The 19,915-nt window shown below is 44.5% G+C and overlaps 4 protein-coding genes and 1 long non-coding RNA gene across 9 annotated transcripts; 4 read left to right on the plus strand and 1 right to left on the minus strand.

The window, feature by feature from the left end:
- Positions 1–168: 168 nt before the first annotated feature.
- Positions 169–2,547, plus strand: LOC142902640 (uncharacterized). Of its 2 annotated transcripts, XM_076047898.1 has the most exons (4): positions 169–461; positions 1,254–1,397; positions 1,502–1,729; positions 1,884–2,547. In XM_076047898.1, exons 2-4 carry the CDS (start codon positions 1,265–1,267, stop codon positions 2,168–2,170), a joined length of 648 nt encoding a protein of 215 aa, XP_075904013.1. In that variant the 5' UTR covers positions 169–461; positions 1,254–1,264; the 3' UTR covers positions 2,171–2,547. The 2 variants fall into 2 exon arrangements, with proteins under 2 accessions (XP_075904013.1, XP_075904014.1); XM_076047899.1 differs by lacking the exon at positions 169–461 and having other exon boundaries at positions 505–1,397.
- tfe3b (transcription factor binding to IGHM enhancer 3b) lies at positions 2,519–7,406 on the minus strand. The gene is made up of 8 exons (XM_076047896.1): positions 7,215–7,406; positions 6,895–7,119; positions 6,353–6,448; positions 5,581–5,692; positions 5,416–5,472; positions 5,138–5,213; positions 4,854–5,001; positions 2,519–4,373 (listed from the first exon to the last, which is right to left on the minus strand). The coding sequence occupies exons 1-8, from the start codon at positions 7,404–7,406 to the stop codon at positions 3,924–3,926; spliced, it is 1,356 nt and encodes a 451-aa protein (XP_075904011.1). The 3' UTR covers positions 2,519–3,923.
- Positions 6,969–7,835, plus strand: LOC142902641 (uncharacterized). Its single transcript, XR_012929122.1, has 2 exons — positions 6,969–7,107; positions 7,221–7,835. It is a non-coding gene; the product is annotated as an uncharacterized LOC142902641 (long non-coding RNA).
- Positions 7,836–9,683: 1,848 nt separating this feature from the next.
- LOC142902633 (SRSF protein kinase 3-like) lies at positions 9,684–15,688 on the plus strand. 4 transcript variants are annotated; one of them, XM_076047887.1, is made up of 15 exons: positions 9,691–9,935; positions 10,983–11,314; positions 11,422–11,530; positions 11,612–11,699; positions 11,946–12,033; positions 12,412–12,518; positions 12,647–12,812; positions 12,968–12,993; positions 13,083–13,139; positions 13,498–13,843; positions 13,939–14,036; positions 14,145–14,252; positions 14,336–14,405; positions 14,515–14,607; positions 14,731–15,682. In XM_076047887.1, the coding sequence occupies exons 2-15, from the start codon at positions 11,041–11,043 to the stop codon at positions 14,913–14,915; spliced, it is 1,815 nt and encodes a 604-aa protein (XP_075904002.1). In that variant the 5' UTR covers positions 9,691–9,935; positions 10,983–11,040; the 3' UTR covers positions 14,916–15,682. The 4 variants fall into 4 exon arrangements, with proteins under 4 accessions (XP_075904001.1, XP_075904000.1, XP_075904003.1 ...); XM_076047885.1 differs by having other exon boundaries at positions 9,685–9,935; positions 14,515–15,686; XM_076047888.1 differs by lacking the exon at positions 13,083–13,139 and having other exon boundaries at positions 9,690–9,935; positions 14,731–15,684.
- Positions 15,689–16,473: 785 nt separating this feature from the next.
- comtb (catechol-O-methyltransferase b) lies at positions 16,474–19,818 on the plus strand. The gene is made up of 5 exons (XM_076047916.1): positions 16,474–16,924; positions 18,166–18,283; positions 18,394–18,587; positions 19,209–19,340; positions 19,422–19,818. The coding sequence occupies exons 1-5, from the start codon at positions 16,754–16,756 to the stop codon at positions 19,599–19,601; spliced, it is 795 nt and encodes a 264-aa protein (XP_075904031.1). The 5' UTR covers positions 16,474–16,753; the 3' UTR covers positions 19,602–19,818.
- Positions 19,819–19,915: the final 97 nt, after the last annotated feature.

Below are 19,915 nucleotides of genomic sequence, written 5' to 3' on the forward strand. Positions count from 1 at the left end.
TCGGGAAATACTCATTGGTGATTGGTCGACTTTCTTCCTCGCTGAGGATAAGATAGCGTCTTATTATCAACTGTGTCGCTCCTTATTGCCCCACATTTAGGTTTGAAAATTTGCGTTTAAAAACAAAACCAAATATATATATGGTACATACAGTAGATTTATGCTAAGACGCAATAAAAGGTTACGTATTGATTCATGTTTGATAGTGTATGTTTTGTTTTATGGTGCATTTTTAAATGTATATAAGGGAGGGAGAGGGATACAGGCAGGAGGAGAGAGAGAGAGAGAGAGAGAGAGAGAGAGAGAGAGAGAGAGAGAGAGAGAGAGAGAGAGAGAGAGAGAGAGAGAGAGAGAGATCTGCACCTCTGTTATTTGATGATGGATCATGGAAGGTGTCATTAGGAAACGCTACGAGCTGGACTTCCACACTGAAACGGAGCTAAATGAACAATGAAGTGAATGTGAGTAAAACATGTTTCAAAACTTCTTCTCTGTCTTCTTACACAGTGTGCAAGGTAAAAAAAATACTTTCATAGATTTAACGTCTCATAAAATGCAATAAAATGCAATCAACATTTTTCTTGCCGTGAATGTTACTGATTACAGAATGATATTTCTATGTTTTGTTTTGTTAAATTCCTTTACATCTTTTCTTCTTTTATAATGATAATGTATAATAAAAAAAGAAATGCTATTACTGAAATCATTTTTGCTCTGGATCAGTCTGGATAGACCTAGATATCATCTTTTATTTTTGTTCCATTTATGTTTTCATTGGTTTTGTCCCTGTAAAACCCACCAGGTGTCTCTGAGAGCAATGGGGAATGAACAAAATGAATTATTGATAAATATCATAATTAAGATCTGACTGTGTCATATTTCTGCCAGAGTTCCTGTACAATGCCTTTCATCAGCCTTATAAATGTTTCCAAAATGGTGATGAATAATAGATTAACTCCAGTGCAGCTTCCAAGTTGTCCACTCATCATCAACGGCTATGAAACCTCAAATGCACATCTGACACACTGTGGCTTTGGCATAAACACAGGGGGAGGTTTATGTTTGTATTGGCATATTGCAATATTATATTACCATCAAATAATGGAGCGACAACGTCGATGGAGGACTTTGTTTTGGATGTGTAGGGATTCATAGGAGAAAATTAAAAATCCCAACATTTCTATAAAATGCATCTCTCTTCAATTTGATTGCAGTTGGTTCTCTAAGGAACTGAACTGTATGACGCGTTTTAGTGAACGGCGAGATGGACTTCAAACGGATTCCCATGGATAAAAATGAAAAGATGGACGATAAAAATGATGATAGTCAAGTTCTTCCCAGCTCCCTAACATCAGCCCCACAGTCACTCATCATGCATGACAACCACGTTGAAATAGGTATGTTTTAGTAGTTTTAGAGTGCACAACTATCTATTTATTAACTACTTCCCCTGATGGCAGCTTGAGGGTTCCTTCAGTTTGTTCCTGTTTTCTGGATACAGACGTCCCTGGTGAAGTTCTGCTGCATGTGAAGCAGGAAGCAGAAGCAACGCCACTCTGCGGTCAGTTCACAGTGGAGAAGGAGCAGCCCAGTGCTCAGCTTTATCACCTCTTACCATCCTCCTCTGAGACCTGCACAGGGTATAAGGCGACTCCATCGGCCACGTCGCTCAGCAAGACACAAGACAGCTTGAAACCTCCGAAAGTCAACGTTGCACCAGATTGTGATGGTACGGATATGAAACTTTTTTTTTGTTGTCTTTCCTTCCTTCCCAGGTCCCAGTTCTATAACTTCTAGCCAAAGAAGCCATTGATGGACTCTTCCATCATGTAATGTCGTCAATGTAATGAAATGACGGTTGATGTTCTCTTTTTTTATCTGAGACCTTTGCGCTGCAATCCTGTTGGCCTGCCTCTTCTGCCATCCCCTGGACTGCCTGTGGGCCAGCGTCCGGGGGTGTGGCCACTGCTGCTGGTCGCTGTGCTCGTCCTTGTGCTGCTGTGACCCCGGCAGCCTGCCGTCCGTCCCAGACATCAACCGCCTGTGTGACCTGTGTAGCTGCCTGGGTCTCCGCTGCTGCCTGTGTGACTGTCCCATGTGCGACATCTGCCTCCAGGCCACAGAGTGTCTGGACCTCGCCATGGAAATTTCTCAGATGCTTTTCCACTGACGCTGTCAAGGATTAAAAAAAAAGAAATACTCAAATGCAAACAACCAATAGGAACTTTTTTTTTTTATTATTATTATTTGTTAAAATCGTCTGGAAAAAGAGCCACCTTGCACAAACAAGACACAAGTTACCAGTTTGCAGTTAACAGTCAATAGCACTCGAGTATATGTCAGGGTAAGACACAGGAAACGTGAACGGGAGTGTACGCCTTAATTTCTTCCAAACCACCATAAGTATTTATAAATCAATGTTTTTATCATTTCATGTATCAAAAATATCTAAGCTGTAAGTCTACCAATAACTTGGAGCCTTGTACTGGAGGAAAAAAAAACATACAGTGCAACAGTGTTAAAAAATAAAACTGGATTTTGAAGGTGCTTTGACAAGCATTCGGTTACTGTACATCAGATTGTGCTCACGGTCGGACACTGTGAATGCCTCTCGAAGGTTGGTGGAGGTTTTACAGAATAATAATTATTGCATTGCAAGTTACACACAAGAGTTATCACTCATCATTATTACAGAGGTGAGACTAGTGGTTGGTTTTGAAGAGTGGAGGAGGTCATGCCCCTCGCCCCAGTTCTACTACAATAATGAATAATTACTAATGAGATAAGTCTCTTATTGTCAAAACACAAACAAAAAAACAAAACCATCTTGACGGGTCATGCAAACCGGTAAAAATCACAAAGCGACCATAGAGGTTAACGGACAAAATCAGTGACGACACAGATATTAGTGATGAGGAATTACTTGTCAAACTATCATCCAGGTATCAAAAACATTGCTGTGAGCTACAGTACGGTTCTGAAAGTCTTACAATTGTTCTGCATTTGTACTGAGTGTATCTACTGAGATTAAAAAAAAAAAAAAAAAAATTGCTTATTTGTAAAGTGTAGCTACTCTGGAAGGAGTCCTGCTTTGGGTAACTAGCTGTGGCAGCGAGCGATTTTCAAGGTTCATCGTAAAGACATGCAACCCGGGCATGAGCCGTCCACTGTATGTGTGTGTGTGTGTGTGTCGCAATAATAAAAATCTGACATAAGCTCTTATAAAATCCATAGAATGCACGAAATAAGGTGCAATAGAACTGCTCAAAATAAAGTATTCTTATGTACAATATGTAGTAAATATTTCACAATGTGGCTTTACAAAGATCCCTTCTGTAGCTGCTGGTGAAACAAACAAACAGTAGCGAGCGACTGCTATAAACAAACCCTGATTCCAGTCAGTTTAAAAGGTGAACAAAAGACATGTTGGCATCTGTTAATCAGTTTGTTATGCCAAAGTTAATTCATGTGTAAAAACGAACCTCACAGCTTTCTTCCCTAAAATGTGCACATGATAAATCTACAAAAACTTTGTATCCCTCTTAAATCTCAGTTGAGAACCATATAGACTCAATAATATATATTTTATATATATACATATATATGTATATATATATATATATGTATTGTCTTGGCTGCTGAGTTCATGCCCACATTATCAATTATTGCATTTTCACAAAAAGGTCTGTCAATATACTTGGAACATGATCTCCTGATCAAAACAATAAGAGTTAGGTCTGTGTGGCCAACATGTTTAAAAACACAGCGCCCGGGTTTATTTTGATCATATTAAATCTTAGCAGGTTCTTGCAAATGTCTCTTCCTTTAAATAGACTCTTGTAATTTCAGGGTGGACTAAACCTCCTGACATTCTTGAACCTACGGACATTTCCCCTCCTCTGGCGCGAACTGCACAGAGCTCATCACAAGTCCTCGTCCATGTCGAAGCTGCTCCTGCGACTGCTGCTGGAGGCACCTGGCGACAACGGAGAGAACAGAGGCTCGGCCATCCTGTCTGGAGACAGCGTGCACCCGTCGTCCATGAGAATGTCCCCCAAGCCCACGTCAGGGTACAGCGCCGAGGCCGAGGTGTCGTCCAGCTCGGCAAAGCTCAGGCTGCCCAGGTCCAGGGGGCTGCTGATGGTGACCTGCGCCGGCGAGTCCGAGGAGGGCGGGGACAGGAAGGAGGCCGGCAGAGAGCCTTCGATGCCCACACCCACCAGACCCGGGAGATTCTGAGAGGTGGTGGCATCTGTGGCGGGAGTCAGAGAGTGGGGAGTGGGGAGCGGCTGCTGCTGCTGCTGCTGCTGCTGCTGCTGCTGCAGGGAGGGGTCGGAGCCGAGGCCGACCACTCTGGCCTGCATCTCCAGCTCCTGTAGAGGGCAACAGAATGGAGTTTGTCACGTGTCCCAGGGCAATGTGAGCACACCACTGTTAAAGGACGCCATGGTGACGTCACTTTAAAAACAGACACATTATAGCTCAAAGCAGAACTATTGCTACTATTTGAATGGCTAAATATGAGGGAAAAAAAATGACCTATCAAGGACTGATCAAAAAGTCAAAGGCTTTCAGATTTAAAAACATTTGCAGGATAAATTAGATGTGAATGCTTAAACAATTGAATGACTATTTCAGACGACAGTAAGAACTGATAACTGCTCCAAACTGACATAATTAGCCTCTCTGAGAAGGTCCCCATGTGATGGGATTTTTGTCTTCATCTGTGTTTACATAAATGCAAATGTAATATTTTATAACCTGACACAGGCAACTCAGTGGGTAATATACATCCAAAAATGATTCAACATTCAGCAAAATAAATCGATTTGCTTGTTTTCCGTCAGACTGACCTGGATGCGCAGCAACAGACTGTGGTTGACCTGCTCCAGCTTCTTCTGCCGCATCTCAATGTCCTTGGATCTGTGCTGCTCCTTCTGAAGCTTCCGGATGTAGTCGACAGAGGCCTTCAGGATGGTGCCTTTGTTCAAGCGCATCTCGCTGCCAATGCAGAAACACAGGAAAATGGGGAAAGAGAGACGGCAAACCATGAGTACCAGATTGTATGTTTACGGCAAAAAAAGACAAAATTCCATTCATTTGACTTGAGAAGGTCCATAAATGCATCATGACTTACGGATCACTGGACTTGGGTATTAGCGTACCCAGCTCCTTTATACGGTCATTTATGTTGAACCTTCGCCTTCGCTCAACTGCAGACACACAAACGGGAAAGGGTTAACACAAGTTGGCCCCTTCCCCAATCCATCTTGTAACTGCAAGTAAGGACCTTTAGACACGGGTTCAATTTAAGAGAGCGCTAGCTGAAGAGCTTGTGGTCTCCTGACACACAAGACTTCACACACAGAGTTGTTACCATGAAGCCACAGGTGACAGAATCACAGCTCGACTTACTGAGGTTGTGGTTGTCTTTCTTCTGCCGCTCTTTTATTAATGCTTTGGCATCCGACTCTAAAAATCAATAAAAAAAAAGGAGTGATTCATACAATTTGACATCTTCAAAACATTCAATTTGAAAGTTTTCACATGGCTGATATGATAGAAAACTATTACCGGTACCATTGATTTCCCTTTTGATTTGTGGCAGATCTGCAGGGCAGGAGTTGCTGACAGTGAGGGCCGGTGCTGCCATTCCAGGGCTGTGATAAACATCCAGCAGGTTTCCTGGGAGCTACGGGAACAAAAATATATTTTATTCAGTTAATATATGCAAAATACATTGCGAATGAAAAAAAATTTGAATAAAAAAAATAAAATACTTTTGAGATTTCCCACCTCAAAACAAAATCAAGTCCTTAAAATAGCACAAATATTTCTACGTGCTGTACTAACAAACAAATGCTGGCATTACAATTCAAAACTAAGAAGAGTGGCAAGTCACAACATTGATAAGTGTATACTCAAGAGCCATAAAAAGGAATTTACCTGAATGCATTTCTTTTTCTTTCCCTCCACAATCATCACCATAATTCTCATTTTCCACCTCCCAGCTGAATGCTCTCAAACTCCTACAGTCTGCCTAACCTCTGTTTATCCCTCCTGTTACACATTTCTGTCTCCTTGTGACCCGCCCCATGAATTCGGCAGGCTTTGCCCCGCCCAGGCAGCACTTTTGTGTTGAATCATAGACAAGTGCCAAAATTGCATATTTACTTAGAAAACTACAAAATTCCACAGGAAGAAAAGAGGACGGACGATCCTCAAAAGGCAGTCATGAGGCATTCAGAAGAGCTGCTCACATCTAAAGAAGGACTTTAAACCACATTGAAAAAACTTTTTTTTTTTTTTTTTTTTAAAGGAAGAATTCAATGGTGAATAAAGCTTTCCATACCGTGTTCGGCAACTGGAGGCCTGAGTCAATCAACGTGATGATGTCGTCATTAAAACTGGATTCAAGGCTAATGATGTCGTCGATCACGTCGTCAATCTGGACAAAGCAGAGGCAGCGGGATTGTCAGTCAAGCTCTTTAGGAGTAATCAACGAGCCCTGTGTATTCTGAGAGGCTGTAATCTACAGCAGGACTAACTCCACTCTGCCGGGGCCGAATGCTGATGAAACTACGGTAATGAAATAAGTCGAGGAATGATGGTGAGTGTGTGAGAGAAGCACTGGTGCACGGTTAAACTGCAGGCGCAGTATTTAACATCCTATTGTGACAGCAGGCTGAGAAGGCTGAGATGAAAGTGGGACTTGGTGCCACAGCGCTGTAGAGCAAACAGAGAAGTAATTAAGCCAGAAGTGAGCAGAAGGTTAGACATTCACTTTTAACACTAGAAAGGTGAATGTGGGGAAGGTTTGGTGCCGGGAGGAGGAAAAAAATCAAACACGGAAAAAGTTAAAGAGAAGAGAATAAGAAAAGGAGGTTGCCATACTTCCTCTTTGTTGGACCCAATGTTGAGCAGAGCCATCGGACTGTTGGGAGCGCTGCTGGCCGTGGGAGCTGCTTCAGGGGCCGAGGTGGACTGAGGCACGGGGGACACACCCAGGGTCTGAGTGACCGCCACGTTGCCCAGAGTGGTGGAGAGGTACTGCTTCACCTGCTGCCTCTGTGCCTGCTGGATGTGGTACTTGGTCGGGTTCTCCAAGTGAGTCTGAACCTGTTCATTGCAGGATTCCAATAGTTGCTCATTACAAATGTTCTTAAGAAAACAAACAAGCAAGGCAGATCAACATGAATGAAGGGAGCTCTTACTTTCAGGACCTCCACAGGCACCTGTGCTGCAGGCGGACGGGCAGCATTTGGTGGCATTGTGACGGAGATGGCTGGAGTGGAGTCGGTGGCCCGCAGCTGGGAGGCAGTGGCCTGCTGCTGCGCCTCACGTCGTTCCTGCTCCTGGGCTTGTTCTCGCATCAGCTGCTGCCGCAGCAACACCCGCGACGACATGGCTAAAGACCGATATCTTGACCTGAGGATGGAGCTGAAGATCAAGGGACATGGCTTACAGGAAATTACTTTTCCAGTGGTTGGTGGATGTACAATTACACACAGAATGACTCCGTTTCGAGACGAATGTTTCTATGTAAAATGCAAATAAAATTAACTTTTTGCTGAACATTTTTATTTCATTCGCTATCTTAACTTTGGCCTATTGTCTTAAATTTTGCGTAAAAGTTGTCTAATCTCTTCTTTTGTGGCAAACATGATTTAAAATCGTTTTGTTTTTGTTACCTACTGTGCTTTTATATTCTCACAACTGGGAGAAATATAGGTCCAATGAAGAGTAAAAAAAATAAAACTGATGCAAAGATAAATGTATGTTTTGCCAACAACCAGAAAATCTGTCGATCCTTTTTAGGCAAAAAAAAAAAAATATATATATATATACATATTTTGGAAAGGCCGAATGAATCCACACTGTAAATAAACCTGGCTAGAGATGAAACCGATCCCTTTTTTGGAAACCTTCAGCCAAAATCTGCCTTAGTCTTCAAATGCAAGAAGAACATAAGCAGGAGAAAAGGCATCCACAAAAGATAAAAACAAAGGCAGGATTAAAAACAAAAAAAAGAATAACAAAACAATCAAACCAGCTAGCGTGTTAAACAAATCAGTGTTGCCTGTGGTAGTTTGTAAAATCACAAACACAACACCTTTTATGCAACACCGTTGCAACATGAAGAAGGAAAGGTCAAGGCGCACACAATTACGGAATCCACCTTTCTCCGTGTCTTCAAGACGGGGTTCACTCAATCATCTACATCATCTATGTACACGTCATGTAACTGGCTTAAATTGGCGTAGAACAGAAAGGGGATACAGAGAGGGGTCGCTGTACTCTTAGTGCAGAGGCGAATTAAGTGTTTTGCTAAACAGCTGGCTGGCAGCGTATCTGTGAGCTCATCAGCTGGGTTCTCTCCTAAAGTCTGTCAACACTGGCCGTTGTCACTCCAAGCGACAGCGAACTCTATGATCCTCTCGATCAGGCGTCCACAGCTGGACAGCGAACCCACTTGAAGTTCATACAAAACGTCATTAGTTAACGGACAGTTTGACAGTTGAGTGTTGCTAACGGGCCCGCATAAATACACCAACTTTTGCAAATATCCCGAGTGCAAACCCCATTATATAAACTGGTCAGATATTATGATGACCTGTGCGATGTGTCGTCCTGGGACAACATGTTGCTATACTGGCGAAATGGAGGGGCGAACCAACACACGAAAGAAGAAATGGGAAGTTCAAGCTTAGCTTAGCTTAGCTTGCGGCTAACAGTTGCTAAAGCGCTAGGGCTGTCAAACGCCAGCGCAAGTTAAACTGAAACATACTGTGTCAGCAGATGTCGTTAAGTTGTCACGGCCATTAATCCAAAAAGTTTTCCGTCTTCTAGTCCATTTTCAGGTAGGTAAGCAGACCCCTTGGACAGTTGTTCGTCACCACACTGAAATGTTGTTTATCTCGGGCCGACAGATGGAGGTCACCTGGTTAGTCTTACCCGGAAGTGTTTCTCAGCTGTCATTTTCCTTAAAACTTCAAAACAAACGTCGCCCTGTAGATTTACAGGTTGGTAAAATTATTCATTTAACAGGGGTAAATTGGCAATTTAATTTATTCTCTCTGCAGTGTTTATCTTCTGCAAAAAAAAAAAAAAAAAAAAATCAAATACTTTTGGCTATAAAAGAGAAAAAACAAGATATTTACATCACATGAACAGTTGGATTTACAGCTATCTACATACTGACATATAAATAAATCTTTATTGCACCTTTGTGGAAAAATGTGAAGCACACTTACTGAAATAAATAAAATTATTTGGAACAGTGGTGTTTTGTCAGTCAGCCGTGATGTGTAGATGATGAAGGAATCCTAAATGACACCGACTTGATTATAAAGGAGTAAGTTTATTCCAGAAGAGGTCAAGCATCAATCAGGCACCGGTCCACCTGGAGGTCTTGTAGCCAATGTGGACAACTCCAGAATCACAGTTCATGCACACAGATCTTAACGCATAGACGTGTATCCTTTTAAGGGAACACAAGTAGCTGTCCTGGAAAGAATGGGGTTGTTTACAGAACATGCTTAGGAAAAGTTAAACATATCATCTTCCTTTAAGTTTACATTCCTGCTTGCTCTGGCTAGAAGTAACCCATTTGCAGACTGCATGATTTACTGCATGTTCATCCTGTTTTTGTATACAATGACCTGTGGCACAAGATGCTTCAGACACTAGAACAATTCTTTCTTTCACAAGCGACATGTGTCCAGTGTTGCGGCAGTGTCACAATCACAGCAGCAGCAGCAGGAGCAGCAGCAGCAGCAGCAGCAGCATTCTATTCTGGGAGTTGAGTGTTAACAGACACCAGAGTCGGGTCAGAAACACAGGCTGGCTGGGACTCCACTTCTACTCCTTGTGCCAGGATCTTGCTTTCTGTCCCACATTACAAAACTTTAAAACCGGATACATCGCACACAGGGGTAAGTGTGGCTCTTCTCAAAATATTGTTGAACACTTCTTGGAGTGACAAAGTTGTTTTGATCCTTTGGGATCAACAACTTATGCTGAAGCAAGCGCTCAAACACTGTGCTGGACTTGAGGAATGTCAGTGGCTGTTTGGAACACAACTCTACTTGAGGACTTGACACTGACCCAGGCAAGATTAAAACCATGTGGTGGGCAAACAATTTTATAAACTTAACAGGCTTGTATTTTATCTGCTTCAGTTCTTTATTTTTCATACAAGCTGAGCTTTGTGCCTGTGTCCTCAGCCCGACGTTTTGGTAGACGCAGTCCACATGTTTAGGAGGGGACAAAAACAGTGGAGTCCGAGAGGGCTTAGTGACATTACAAAGGGCTGATTTCCAGAGCTCTGTGCTAAGTTCATAGTTACTAAACAATTGAGCATGCAAGCAACAGTGAAAGATGGATTTTTCTTTGTTTTTTTTGGGAGTTCAATTGACTGACCAGAGACTTTTTTCATTGATTTTGGACCTTTTCAGGCCGGAAGTCATTTCTGCTGCAAGTACTTTAGAGAAGCATGCAAGTTTTTTCCTAACATGACTAGTATTGAAAAAAAAAAAAAAAAAAAATACAACAAGATGAAGGATGACATTATATTTAATCAGATGCACAAAGACATGACTTTCCTTGAAGTCATGACAGGAAGGAGGCCACCATTTAGCAAACTGTTTGTTTTAAATTCCTCTCCCTTAAAAGGAGGAAACATAGCGCTGCCAATGGAGCAAGAAAATCACTCTGATTGTCTACATTTCCCAGCGTGGTGTCCACACTTAAGCAGCCCGCTTGGGTCAGTGTTGGGTTACAACCGGGTCAGTGTCAGCAGCTATTTACACTGACGTGCCGCACGGCCGCTAAATTTAAACATACACATGTGAAGCTTCGTCTTTGCGAATGTTTTCACGGGAAAACCAAAAGCTCCAGACGGATTGAGCTGGTGGACTCCTCCTCTCCAACTCTCCAACACGACTGAGGAGGAACTTTTTTTTTGTTTTCCTCTTCTGTAGCTTTTCTCCCTGAGTGCTGTGGAAACCTCCTCCCCCTCCTCCTGTGCTCTGATGAGACATGGCGTCCTCCTATGCTGCTGCGATATCAGCCCTAATTACAACCAGCACATTAAATCCTCCCATCAAGCCCAGCCGTCCTACCAGCCGTCCTCCCAGCCGTCCTCCCAGCCGTCCTCCCAGTCGTCCTCTCGTCCATCCATCCATCCGTCCGTCCTGCCCGGACAGTCCTAAACCATCGCCACCGAGCAAAAACCCCGCTGCACTCCAGCAGCCCTCAGAGCCTCTGGGTTCCTACGAGGAGCAACAGGAGAACCCTGCAGACTATGGCATTGGTAGGCAGCACCAGAATCTCCAGCATCTGGTCTGGAGGCTCTGGAGGCCTGGGGCTCCGGGGGCCAATCAGCCCTCTTACGTAACACTATGTTGTTGTGTGTTGCAGGCGGCTACTACAATGTGGGGATTGGGGAGGTTTTTGTGGACCGCTACAAAGTGGTGCAGAAGCTGGGCTGGGGTCACTTTTCCACCGTGTGGCTCTGCTGGGACATGCTGTAAGAACCCCCTGCCAGTAGGACGTTGCGGCAGAAGCGCAGTCTGAGCTGAGCTGGCGGCTAACGAGTGTTTGCATGCAGGAAGGGGCGCTTTGTGGCTCTGAAGGTGGTGAGGAGTGCTCAAACGTTCACAGAGACGGCGCTGGATGAGATCAAGCTCCTGAAATGTGTTGGTGGACCTCCCTGCTGTTTAGTCTGATGACGCAAAAAACCAGCATGACTGACTAATGAAAGAGAACCGTAACGATAAAGGAATTTTGAAAGAAAAATGCAATTTCTGACGTTGGTGTCCAATAAGAGATACGTTCTAAGATCTTTCTGTGTTGATTATGTCACTCTGCCTCATCTTAAACACTGTTTCTGGCACTTTTCAGTGTTTGCTCTTGTTGTTGTGTATTTATTATGCGACCAACAGGTGAGGGACAGTGACCCAAAAGATCCAAAGCGTGAGCGAATCGTGGAGCTCATCGATGACTTCAGGATCACTGGAGCCAACGGAGAGCGTATCCTTTGCATTTGAAACAAACGTATACAGCTGTTTTTTTCTTTGCTTTGTTACACTTTCTGATTTTCTGTGGGTCTTGCTTTAATTGGCCATCCATTTTACAAATGGTTTCATTGTGTAAGATGGATGGATAGAGGAAATACACGGATAGAGGAAATACTTTGTCTTGCCTACTTAATAAACAACAACAACAACATATATATATATGCACACACACACAAGTATATATGTTAAGCTAAACCTGGGTCAAAGGGTCACACAAAAGCACAAAGAGAAGAAAATGAATTTAGTCTCTTCTCAAAATACTTCTCAAAACACTAAAAATAAGACTCTTGTCCACCAAAGTCGGAAAACCAGGTCCTTGATTGCTCACCAGATGTGTGCATGGTCCTGGAGGTGTTGGGTCACCAACTGCTGAAGTGGATCGTCAAATCCAACTACACGGGCCTCCCGCTGCCCTGTATCAAGAGCATCCTCAGACAGGTGCGGCGCTTTTATCTCTGCAAGCTCCCCGTCAATGACTCACCTGTGTGCCTGTTATGCTCCTCCTCCTCATCCTCCTCCTCCTCCTCCACGTCCTGCGGTGACAGTGTTTTCATCCTTCATCACAGGTCCTGCAGGGTTTAGATTACCTGCACACTAAATGCAAGATTATCCACACAGACATCAAGCCGGAGAACATCCTGCTGAGGGTGGACAACGCCTACATCTACAAGCTGCCGGCCAAGTATAAGCTGTGGCAGCTGCCTGCTTCCTCAGAACTCGTCGTACCCATAGGTTGGTGTTTGGAGTGGGGGGCAGGGGGTTGGGTGGTGGTGGTGGTGGGGTTCGTGAAGTAGAAGTTTCATTAATGAAAGCAAGTTGGATGTTTTGCCCCCTTTTCAAAATTTCTCATTTCTTGCTGCTCTGTTTTTTTTCTTTCCTCCTGACAGCAAACAGAAGCAGCAGAGAAAAGCAGGTGAGCTTGCTCTCTTCTGACTGCGGTTTTCTTTTTTAATTCAATCATCCTGCATAATGAACCATGTCCTTCTGCTCTGACTTTCTCAGGGTTTGTCCAGCTTACTGGGGAGGCTGAGCGGTGCTTTCCACACACTAGGGGCATGGGTGAGAGAGAGAGAGCGAGAGAGAGAGAGAGAGAGACAGAGAGAGAGAGAGAGAGAGAGAGAGAGACAGAGAGAGAGAGAGAGAGAGGATTCACTTATTTAATCCTATCATATTCCTATACAAACATACTGATTGAGTTTGCTATATAATATTGTATTAAATCAGTATTGTTATTATTATCAATATTAATTCTGACTCGCCTAAAACATTTCGTTTTTAGTTGTACTTGCATTTGACTTGCAGACACTGTAACGTACACAAGGAGAGGTTCTGTAATTTGCATTGCCACCATTGGGTAGCAGCAAAGTCACATAATCAGAATCTTGTCATTCTGTGGCTTTTCTCGGGATTTCTCCAGTCCAGTAAGGTCTCCAGGGGCCCCATCAAGAGACTGACGAGGAGGGACAAGAGTCGTCGGGGACAGGACGGTGGTAACGACCCCAGCGAGAGAGACAGAGCTCGCATGTCTGTCCAGGGAGCTGCAGCGGCCACCTCCAGTGCCTGCAGCTCCCCAAGTCAGTCTGACATCGTGGGTCGCGAACTCCTTCTGAGGAGACGCACCCTGCTGTTTGAAGACCAGCTGCAATGGGAGCCACACCACCTCAGAAATGCCATCAGCTCATGCCCGGATCTGAACACAGATGCTCATGTCTCTGGTCCCAGATCAGCGCCATTACATCAGCAAACATCAGGCTCCTCCCAGGGTCAGTCTCTCCATTACTTTTCAAAACTGTTGGCAACCCTAAATGGACCTTTGGTTCATTGTGTCCCATCTTTCACAATATTCTGCTCATTCCAGGTGCAGGGCTGTCAGATGCAGCTGTGGATCTTCTGAACCCTGAAAATGCTGACAAAATCCTCATAAAGATTGCTGACCTGGGCAATGCATGCTGGGTGGTGAGCAATGATTCCACCTGTACAGTTACCGCTATCTATCTATCTATCTATCTATCTATCTATCTATCTATCTATCTATCCTCTGTCAAATTTTTTTCTTGTCCTCAGCACAAACACTTCAGCGAGGACATCCAGACGTGTCAGTACCGCTCGGTGGAGGTCCTGATCGGCGCCGACTACGACACGCCGGCCGACATCTGGAGCACTGCCTGCATGGTGAGCCGAGCAGCATTGGAGGCGTCTCATGTGACCAAATGTCTCACACCAGCGTTTTGTCACCCCCTGTGTGTGCATGGCAGGCCTTCGAGTTGGCCACGGGGGACTACCTGTTCGACCCCGAGTCAGGGGCCACTTTCTCCCGCGAGGAGGGTCAGTCTGACTTCACATCTGCCTTGTCTGGATCTACATGGTCTTTGACTGGTCTTTGTCTCGGTGTGCACACTCTGCCTCACTCACTCACCTGTGAATGTTTCTACAGACCACATCGCCCACATCGTTGAACTGCTGGGGCCCCTCCCGTGCAAGTTTGCCCTCTCTGGGAGAAACTCCAAGAAATACTTCAACAGAAAAGGTGATTTTAAAAGAAGTACACACACACACACACACACACACACACACACACACACACACACATATGTATATATATACTGTATATTACAAGAACTTTTTATATTCACCATTGTACTCTTGACAGGGCAACTGCGACGCATCTCCAAGCTGCAGCCGTGGAGTTTGTTAGAGATCCTACTGGATAAGTATGAGTGGCACCGGGAGGAGGCTGCCCAGTTCAGCTCCTTCCTGCTCACCATGCTGGAGCTGCTGCCGGAGAGAAGAGCCACGGCTGCCCAGTGTCTCAGACACCCCTGGATTTCCTCGTAGGCCCAACACCTGCATGCTGTTGATCACCCAGGGCCGGGACAGGGAGGTTGCTGGCTGGATTAAGAGCCAGCAGGTGGGAGAAGTTACATGACACAGGACAGGTCTGAACTGGACCACTGTGGGATGTAGAGATACACAATTTTTAGACTGTTTTCTCTCACTTGCGCTGTTTTTACTGTTTGGGCACAAGAATAACACAGTTTTTTTTGCCTTTATTTGCATTCTTATATGAAAAGCTGATGCAACATGTTTTTTTTTGTATGTGCACAGAGAGGAAAAAAAATATGGTTTCCCACATGATTACATGTCACTCTGGTTAAGGTAAACGCAAGGTAGTTTTGAGAGGAAAAGCCAAGCAGCCATTTGTAGTGGTTCTTTCAAACACGAATAACACAGAATTTTCAAATGTATTAATTTTTAATATAATTTTTATTGTTTTAATTATTGCAAAAATGACACACTGGGAAAGATCAAATATTAAAGCAAATGTGAGGCTACAGGAAAAATACATATTTCAATGGGTGGAGACGCTTTAAAAAAAAAAAAAAGTGCTTAGTCTAAATTTCCGCATGTTTTTTAACTGCAGGCAGAGCAGCCAGACTTTTCATCTGTCTCTGGGTTCCCCGAGCTTTGCTTCTCTCCTCTGCTTGGCTATGTGAGGTTCTGTGGAACCAAAGTAAAGGTCAAAGCCTGAACGCTGTGCACTCTCGTGACCTGGCTCTTGACCTCCAGCTGGTTGCCACGCAACACAATCCTCACAAGGAATTACCTGAACAGGCTCCGCTCTCTCCCGGCACGAGGTGACGCCCGCGGAGCAGAGCCGTTCTACTGAAGCAGCGGCACTTGTGAGAATTCTGCCCTTCTACCATAAACCCGTTTGCCAAGATATCTTAAAGGGACAATTCCTTGCATAAAATCAAAGAAATTGTATTTTGTGTCTACAGCTTCTTGTGTAGCTTTTTCCATTGGATTGTGTTACCTAAAATGTCAGCTGAAGAATAAACCTGCTGTGGGAACCAATGTCTTCCTGTGCTTCATGGGCGAGAAACTAAACAGACAAACTAGGTTGATGGATGTGACAGCACAGCCCTGAAGGACAACACTGGTGGTTACGCTCACTACCGTTTGTCTGTCACGAAACACTTCTTCCAGCCAGCCTGTAGTGAAAAAGGTCATGGCAACATAACCAGTCATAACATGTTGTTGTCGTCATCCTCATAGTCATTGTAAAGAATTCTTCTGTCTAATTCTGTAGATGAATGAACTGGCCATTTTCTAAAAAGATATATTGCATATTGTCCCTAACACAGGCAAAGTGTCAAATCAGATAATAGACGTTTACTCTGAATTTTTTTGTCCTGGGGCTCAGTGTCTCGGTGGAGCAATAACCTGGCTCGGCAGATGCAAACTGAGGTAGGAGGACTGTGCAAAGTACCGCTTTTCGGCGTTGTTTGAAATACGGGCGTTGATGGACTGCAGTGACAGCACCGGCAGCACATAATGAAAACAGCAGCAGCAGCAGCAGCAGCAGCAGCAGCAGGACACGCTGCATAGTAAACACCCATCTCATTAGCCTCGGACAAAGGGAGGAGCTGGAGGAGGAGGAGAGGTGAGGAGAGGGTGAAGCGCCGGGCGGCGAGGAGATATGAACGCTTTCATCTGTCTCGCGCGTGAGTGTGGATGATATCGCACCGTGCGTCCCGTCCCGTCCAGCGTGCGCGCAGCCCCTGCCGTCATGCAGCCTCGCGCACTATAAGCGGCGCGTCCCCGTCTCCTGCCTGCACGGCTCCGCCTCCTGTTCTTCCTGTTCCTCTTCCTGTACCTGCCGACGTGGGATCATGCTGTCCGCCGTCCTGTGCAGCTGTGCCGGCGGAGCGGCTCTCCTCTACGCGCTCTACCGCTGGATCATCCCCGCCTTGGCGCAGCATCACGCCGGTCTTGCGCTCATTTGGCACGACGTGATCGTGGAGCGGCTGCTGGACACGCTTACGCGCTCCACGCGACCCCAGGTGCGCGCTTTTATTTATTATTATTTTTAATGTATTTTTTGTTGTTGTTGTTGTTGTTGTTGTTGTTTTAGTCTCGCACGACCGCCTCGTGGACACCACGATGCTGCGCACCCATGTAGCAACACTTTCATCGCCGTGGCAAATTTCATGTTTCGATCGTTTCTGTTACGCAACAGCTGCGCACATTTGTGGCGGTCGTGCAAGTTTGACACGCCAAACATTATTAAGCACGGGTTCTGCCGTCACGCTAATGGCCAGTTTGTCGTTAATGAGTTGTTGGTCGTTAATAAGAACATTGACTTGCTGATTTTTCAGTCTCTCAATAATGCAGTGCGTGTTTAAAACGTTTGCTCCGCGGTTTTGTGGCTGCACATTGTTGGGAAAATAACAGAGAGAGAGGTGGGCGGGGCAAGGGGGTGGAGGGGTGGGTGGGGTGGGGGGGTCCCCTGGCAACCAAGGAATTCCATGCCTGTGCTGTGTAACCATGACGAAGCCAGAGCGGATTGCCCTTTAATCCCTCCTAATAGATTTATGCCGTTTCTAGACTAACAAGGTCCGACCAGTGTTTGTTTATTAACTGCCCTGAGGTACTGACGCACTCTAAGTTATGTAGTTGTTTTTTGGGGGAGCTAATGTGTCTTGCTACAAATACTTGAACTGTTGTCACTCACTCGAATCGACCGGTTGTTTGTGAAACACGTTGCACACATGTTGAACATCCCGGTTCAATTTAACGCGGAACTTTGGCAGAAATGCTGCTTGGCCTGCAGGAATAGAAATTTTCATCACAAAAAAAATTAAAAAAATCAGCTGTTGTCCATAACTGTGCTTTTCCCTCGTACATGATAAAACTGCTTTTTTTTGTTTTGTTTTTTTAAAGAAACGCCTTCAATTTTTTATTTTATTTTATTGCCATTGCTTTAATTTGGTTTTCAAGGTCTGAGGTCTGTGACGTACTGCTATCGCCCCATAACAGTTGTTGGCCTTTACTTTCCTTTTTATTCAATGCAGACTGTAATAAAAACATGTAGGTAGGTAGAATAAGGGCAATTCAGCAACTGTACGTGAGGGGTGTGTGTGTGAAAAACCAAACGGGGGTATACAGTTGGCTTTTTTATTGCTTATTGAATAAGCTTTTTGGAGTTGCAGTATTTCATTCTTACATACTTAAACAGCCGCGTAAATGTGCGTGAAATACTGCATAATTCACTTTGGAAACCTCCGTCTCTCTGTGTTCTCAGCGTCTCCTGGGTGCAGTACAAAAGAACGCCACCAGAGGGAACCCTCACAGCGTGCTCAATGCCATCGACCAGTTCTGCAGACACACGGAGTGGGCCATGAACGTGGGCGACGAAAAAGGTGCTGATGTGATGTGACGGTGGCTGTGTGTCTTTACTTTTTTGACTTGACTTCACCCAACCTCCCCTTTTAAGACTCACGCTTTACTGTGGTGTGTATGTGTCCGACAGGATGCATCCTGGACTCGGTGGTGTCAGAGGTCAACCCAGCCTCTGTGCTGGAGCTGGGAACCTACTGTGGCTACTCCACGGTGAGGATCGCTCGGCTGCTTCCACCTCACGCCAAGCTCGTCACTCTGGAATTCAACCCCCACTTCGCTGCCATCGCTCGCCAGGTCATCTCCTGGGCGGGAGTGGAAGAAAAGGTAAAAAGTGAGACATGCACGTGCGCACAGAGACAGGAACGAAACAAAGCTTTGTGTCAGAATGAGCTGAGGAGGGCATGGAGAGTGTTTGGAAAGAGGGGATGTTAAAGATGATTGATTGAAGTTTTATTATTTGAAGGATTAATTATTTAAAGTCATAACTTATAATAAAACATTATATTATAATATTTAATTATATATTTATTTTTCTTTAATAAAAATACTCAAAAATAGTCTTCATTGTTTGAAGGATTTGTAAGATTTGTCACAGCTAGACCTTTAGGCTTCATTCTGGTTGCATGTATGTCACCGCCCCCTAGTGGGCATCTATTCAATGTCGTCCACAGAGAATGTTTTTTATTTTCCTGTTTTTTTAACTGTCAAACTGATGCTACTACTACATCATTGGTCTGTGCTTGCTTTATAAAGCAAACTGGTTATTAAACCCACAGAAATGTTTAGATTGATTTAAAGTGCTTTCTATGGAAGGTTGACAAGACGGACGAGTGAGTTTTCAGAATTTGAAATCTGAGCCGTTCAGCTGCCGTTCAGAGCACGCAGTTCTTCTTCTTCTTCTTATTATTATTATTATTCTCCTCCTCCTTCTTTCTTTCCTCTAAGGTCCATTTAGTTGAAGGAGCGTCTGGCGACTTGATCCCCAGAATGAAGGAGCTTTTTGGGGTGACAGCGTTTGATCTGGTGTTTCTGGACCACTGGAAGGATCGTTACCTTCCTGACACAAAACTTATGGAGGCAAGTCATGCTGTGCTTGTTTAAAGATTGAATTTTTACAAAGTTTTTCATGAATTATTATTATGTTTTTGCCTTTTTCAGGAGTGTGGCCTTCTGAGGAAAGGCAGCGTCCTGCTGGCAGACAACGTCATCTGTCCTGGGGCTCCTGAGTACCTGGATTACGTACGCAGCAGCCAGCAGTATGAGAGCCAGTACTTCAGATCTCACCTGGAGTACACGAAGGTGGAGGACGGCCTGGAGAAGTCCGTCTTCTTGGGCTAGTTGTTGTTGGGAGCAGCTTTGCTTTGTCGCTGTGTTGACATGTTGACTAGTTAACCTTGTTGCCTCCGACTGCGTGGTTCCGCTTTTTCTAAAACGTGTGTCAAATGAAAATTAAAAGTAATTTAGTTTGTGACGTGAAATAATTTGTGTTGTGTAACCTTTTACTAAAAGAACCTGTGCCCGTTGGATGTCAGTAAATGTTCTCCATTTCTTTTCATAGGCTGTGTGCATAACTCCTTAATATTGTTATTTTTAAAGTGCTGGGTTTGTTGAAAAAGGAAAACATCCCAACTGATTATGTTCATCCAAGAGGA

The sequence above is a fragment of the Nelusetta ayraudi genome, unplaced genomic scaffold, assembly GCF_046127955.1.
Source record: "Nelusetta ayraudi isolate G7.1 ecotype Tasmania unplaced genomic scaffold, CSIRO-AGI_Nayr_v1 ptg000096l, whole genome shotgun sequence".
Taxonomy (NCBI): Eukaryota; Metazoa; Chordata; class Actinopteri; order Tetraodontiformes; family Monacanthidae; genus Nelusetta; species Nelusetta ayraudi.

What these genes read in the sequence shown, in the direction of transcription:
- LOC142902640 (XM_076047898.1), top strand. Translation starts at nt 1,265, where the DNA reads ATGGACTTCAAACGGATTCCCATGGATAAAAATGAAAAGATGGACGAT. An exon ending in TGACAACCACGTTGAAATAG is followed by an intron (nt 1,398 to 1,501) that starts GTATGTTTTAGT and finishes TTCTGGATACAG; the next exon opens with ACGTCCCTGGTGAAGTTCTG. An exon ending in CGTTGCACCAGATTGTGATG is followed by an intron (nt 1,730 to 1,883) that starts GTACGGATATGA and finishes TTTTTATCTGAG; the next exon opens with ACCTTTGCGCTGCAATCCTG.
- tfe3b (XM_076047896.1), bottom strand. Translation starts at nt 7,406, where the DNA reads ATGTCGTCGCGGGTGTTGCTGCGGCAGCAGCTGATGCGAGAACAAGCC. An exon ending in TGCCTGTGGAGGTCCTGAAA is followed by an intron (nt 7,120 to 7,214) that starts GTAAGAGCTCCC and finishes TGCAATGAACAG; the next exon opens with GTTCAGACTCACTTGGAGAA. An exon ending in GTCTGTTGCTGCGCATCCAG is followed by an intron (nt 4,374 to 4,853) that starts GTCAGTCTGACG and finishes TGCCCTCTACAG; the next exon opens with GAGCTGGAGATGCAGGCCAG.
- LOC142902633 (XM_076047885.1), top strand. Translation starts at nt 11,041, where the DNA reads ATGGCGTCCTCCTATGCTGCTGCGATATCAGCCCTAATTACAACCAGC. An exon ending in TGGCTCTGCTGGGACATGCT is followed by an intron (nt 11,531 to 11,611) that starts GTAAGAACCCCC and finishes GTTTGCATGCAG; the next exon opens with GAAGGGGCGCTTTGTGGCTC. An exon ending in GAAGCAGCAGAGAAAAGCAG is followed by an intron (nt 12,994 to 13,082) that starts GTGAGCTTGCTC and finishes TGACTTTCTCAG; the next exon opens with GGTTTGTCCAGCTTACTGGG.
- comtb (XM_076047916.1), top strand. Translation starts at nt 16,754, where the DNA reads ATGCTGTCCGCCGTCCTGTGCAGCTGTGCCGGCGGAGCGGCTCTCCTC. An exon ending in CGCGCTCCACGCGACCCCAG is followed by an intron (nt 16,925 to 18,165) that starts GTGCGCGCTTTT and finishes CTGTGTTCTCAG; the next exon opens with CGTCTCCTGGGTGCAGTACA. An exon ending in GGGCGGGAGTGGAAGAAAAG is followed by an intron (nt 18,588 to 19,208) that starts GTAAAAAGTGAG and finishes CTTTCCTCTAAG; the next exon opens with GTCCATTTAGTTGAAGGAGC.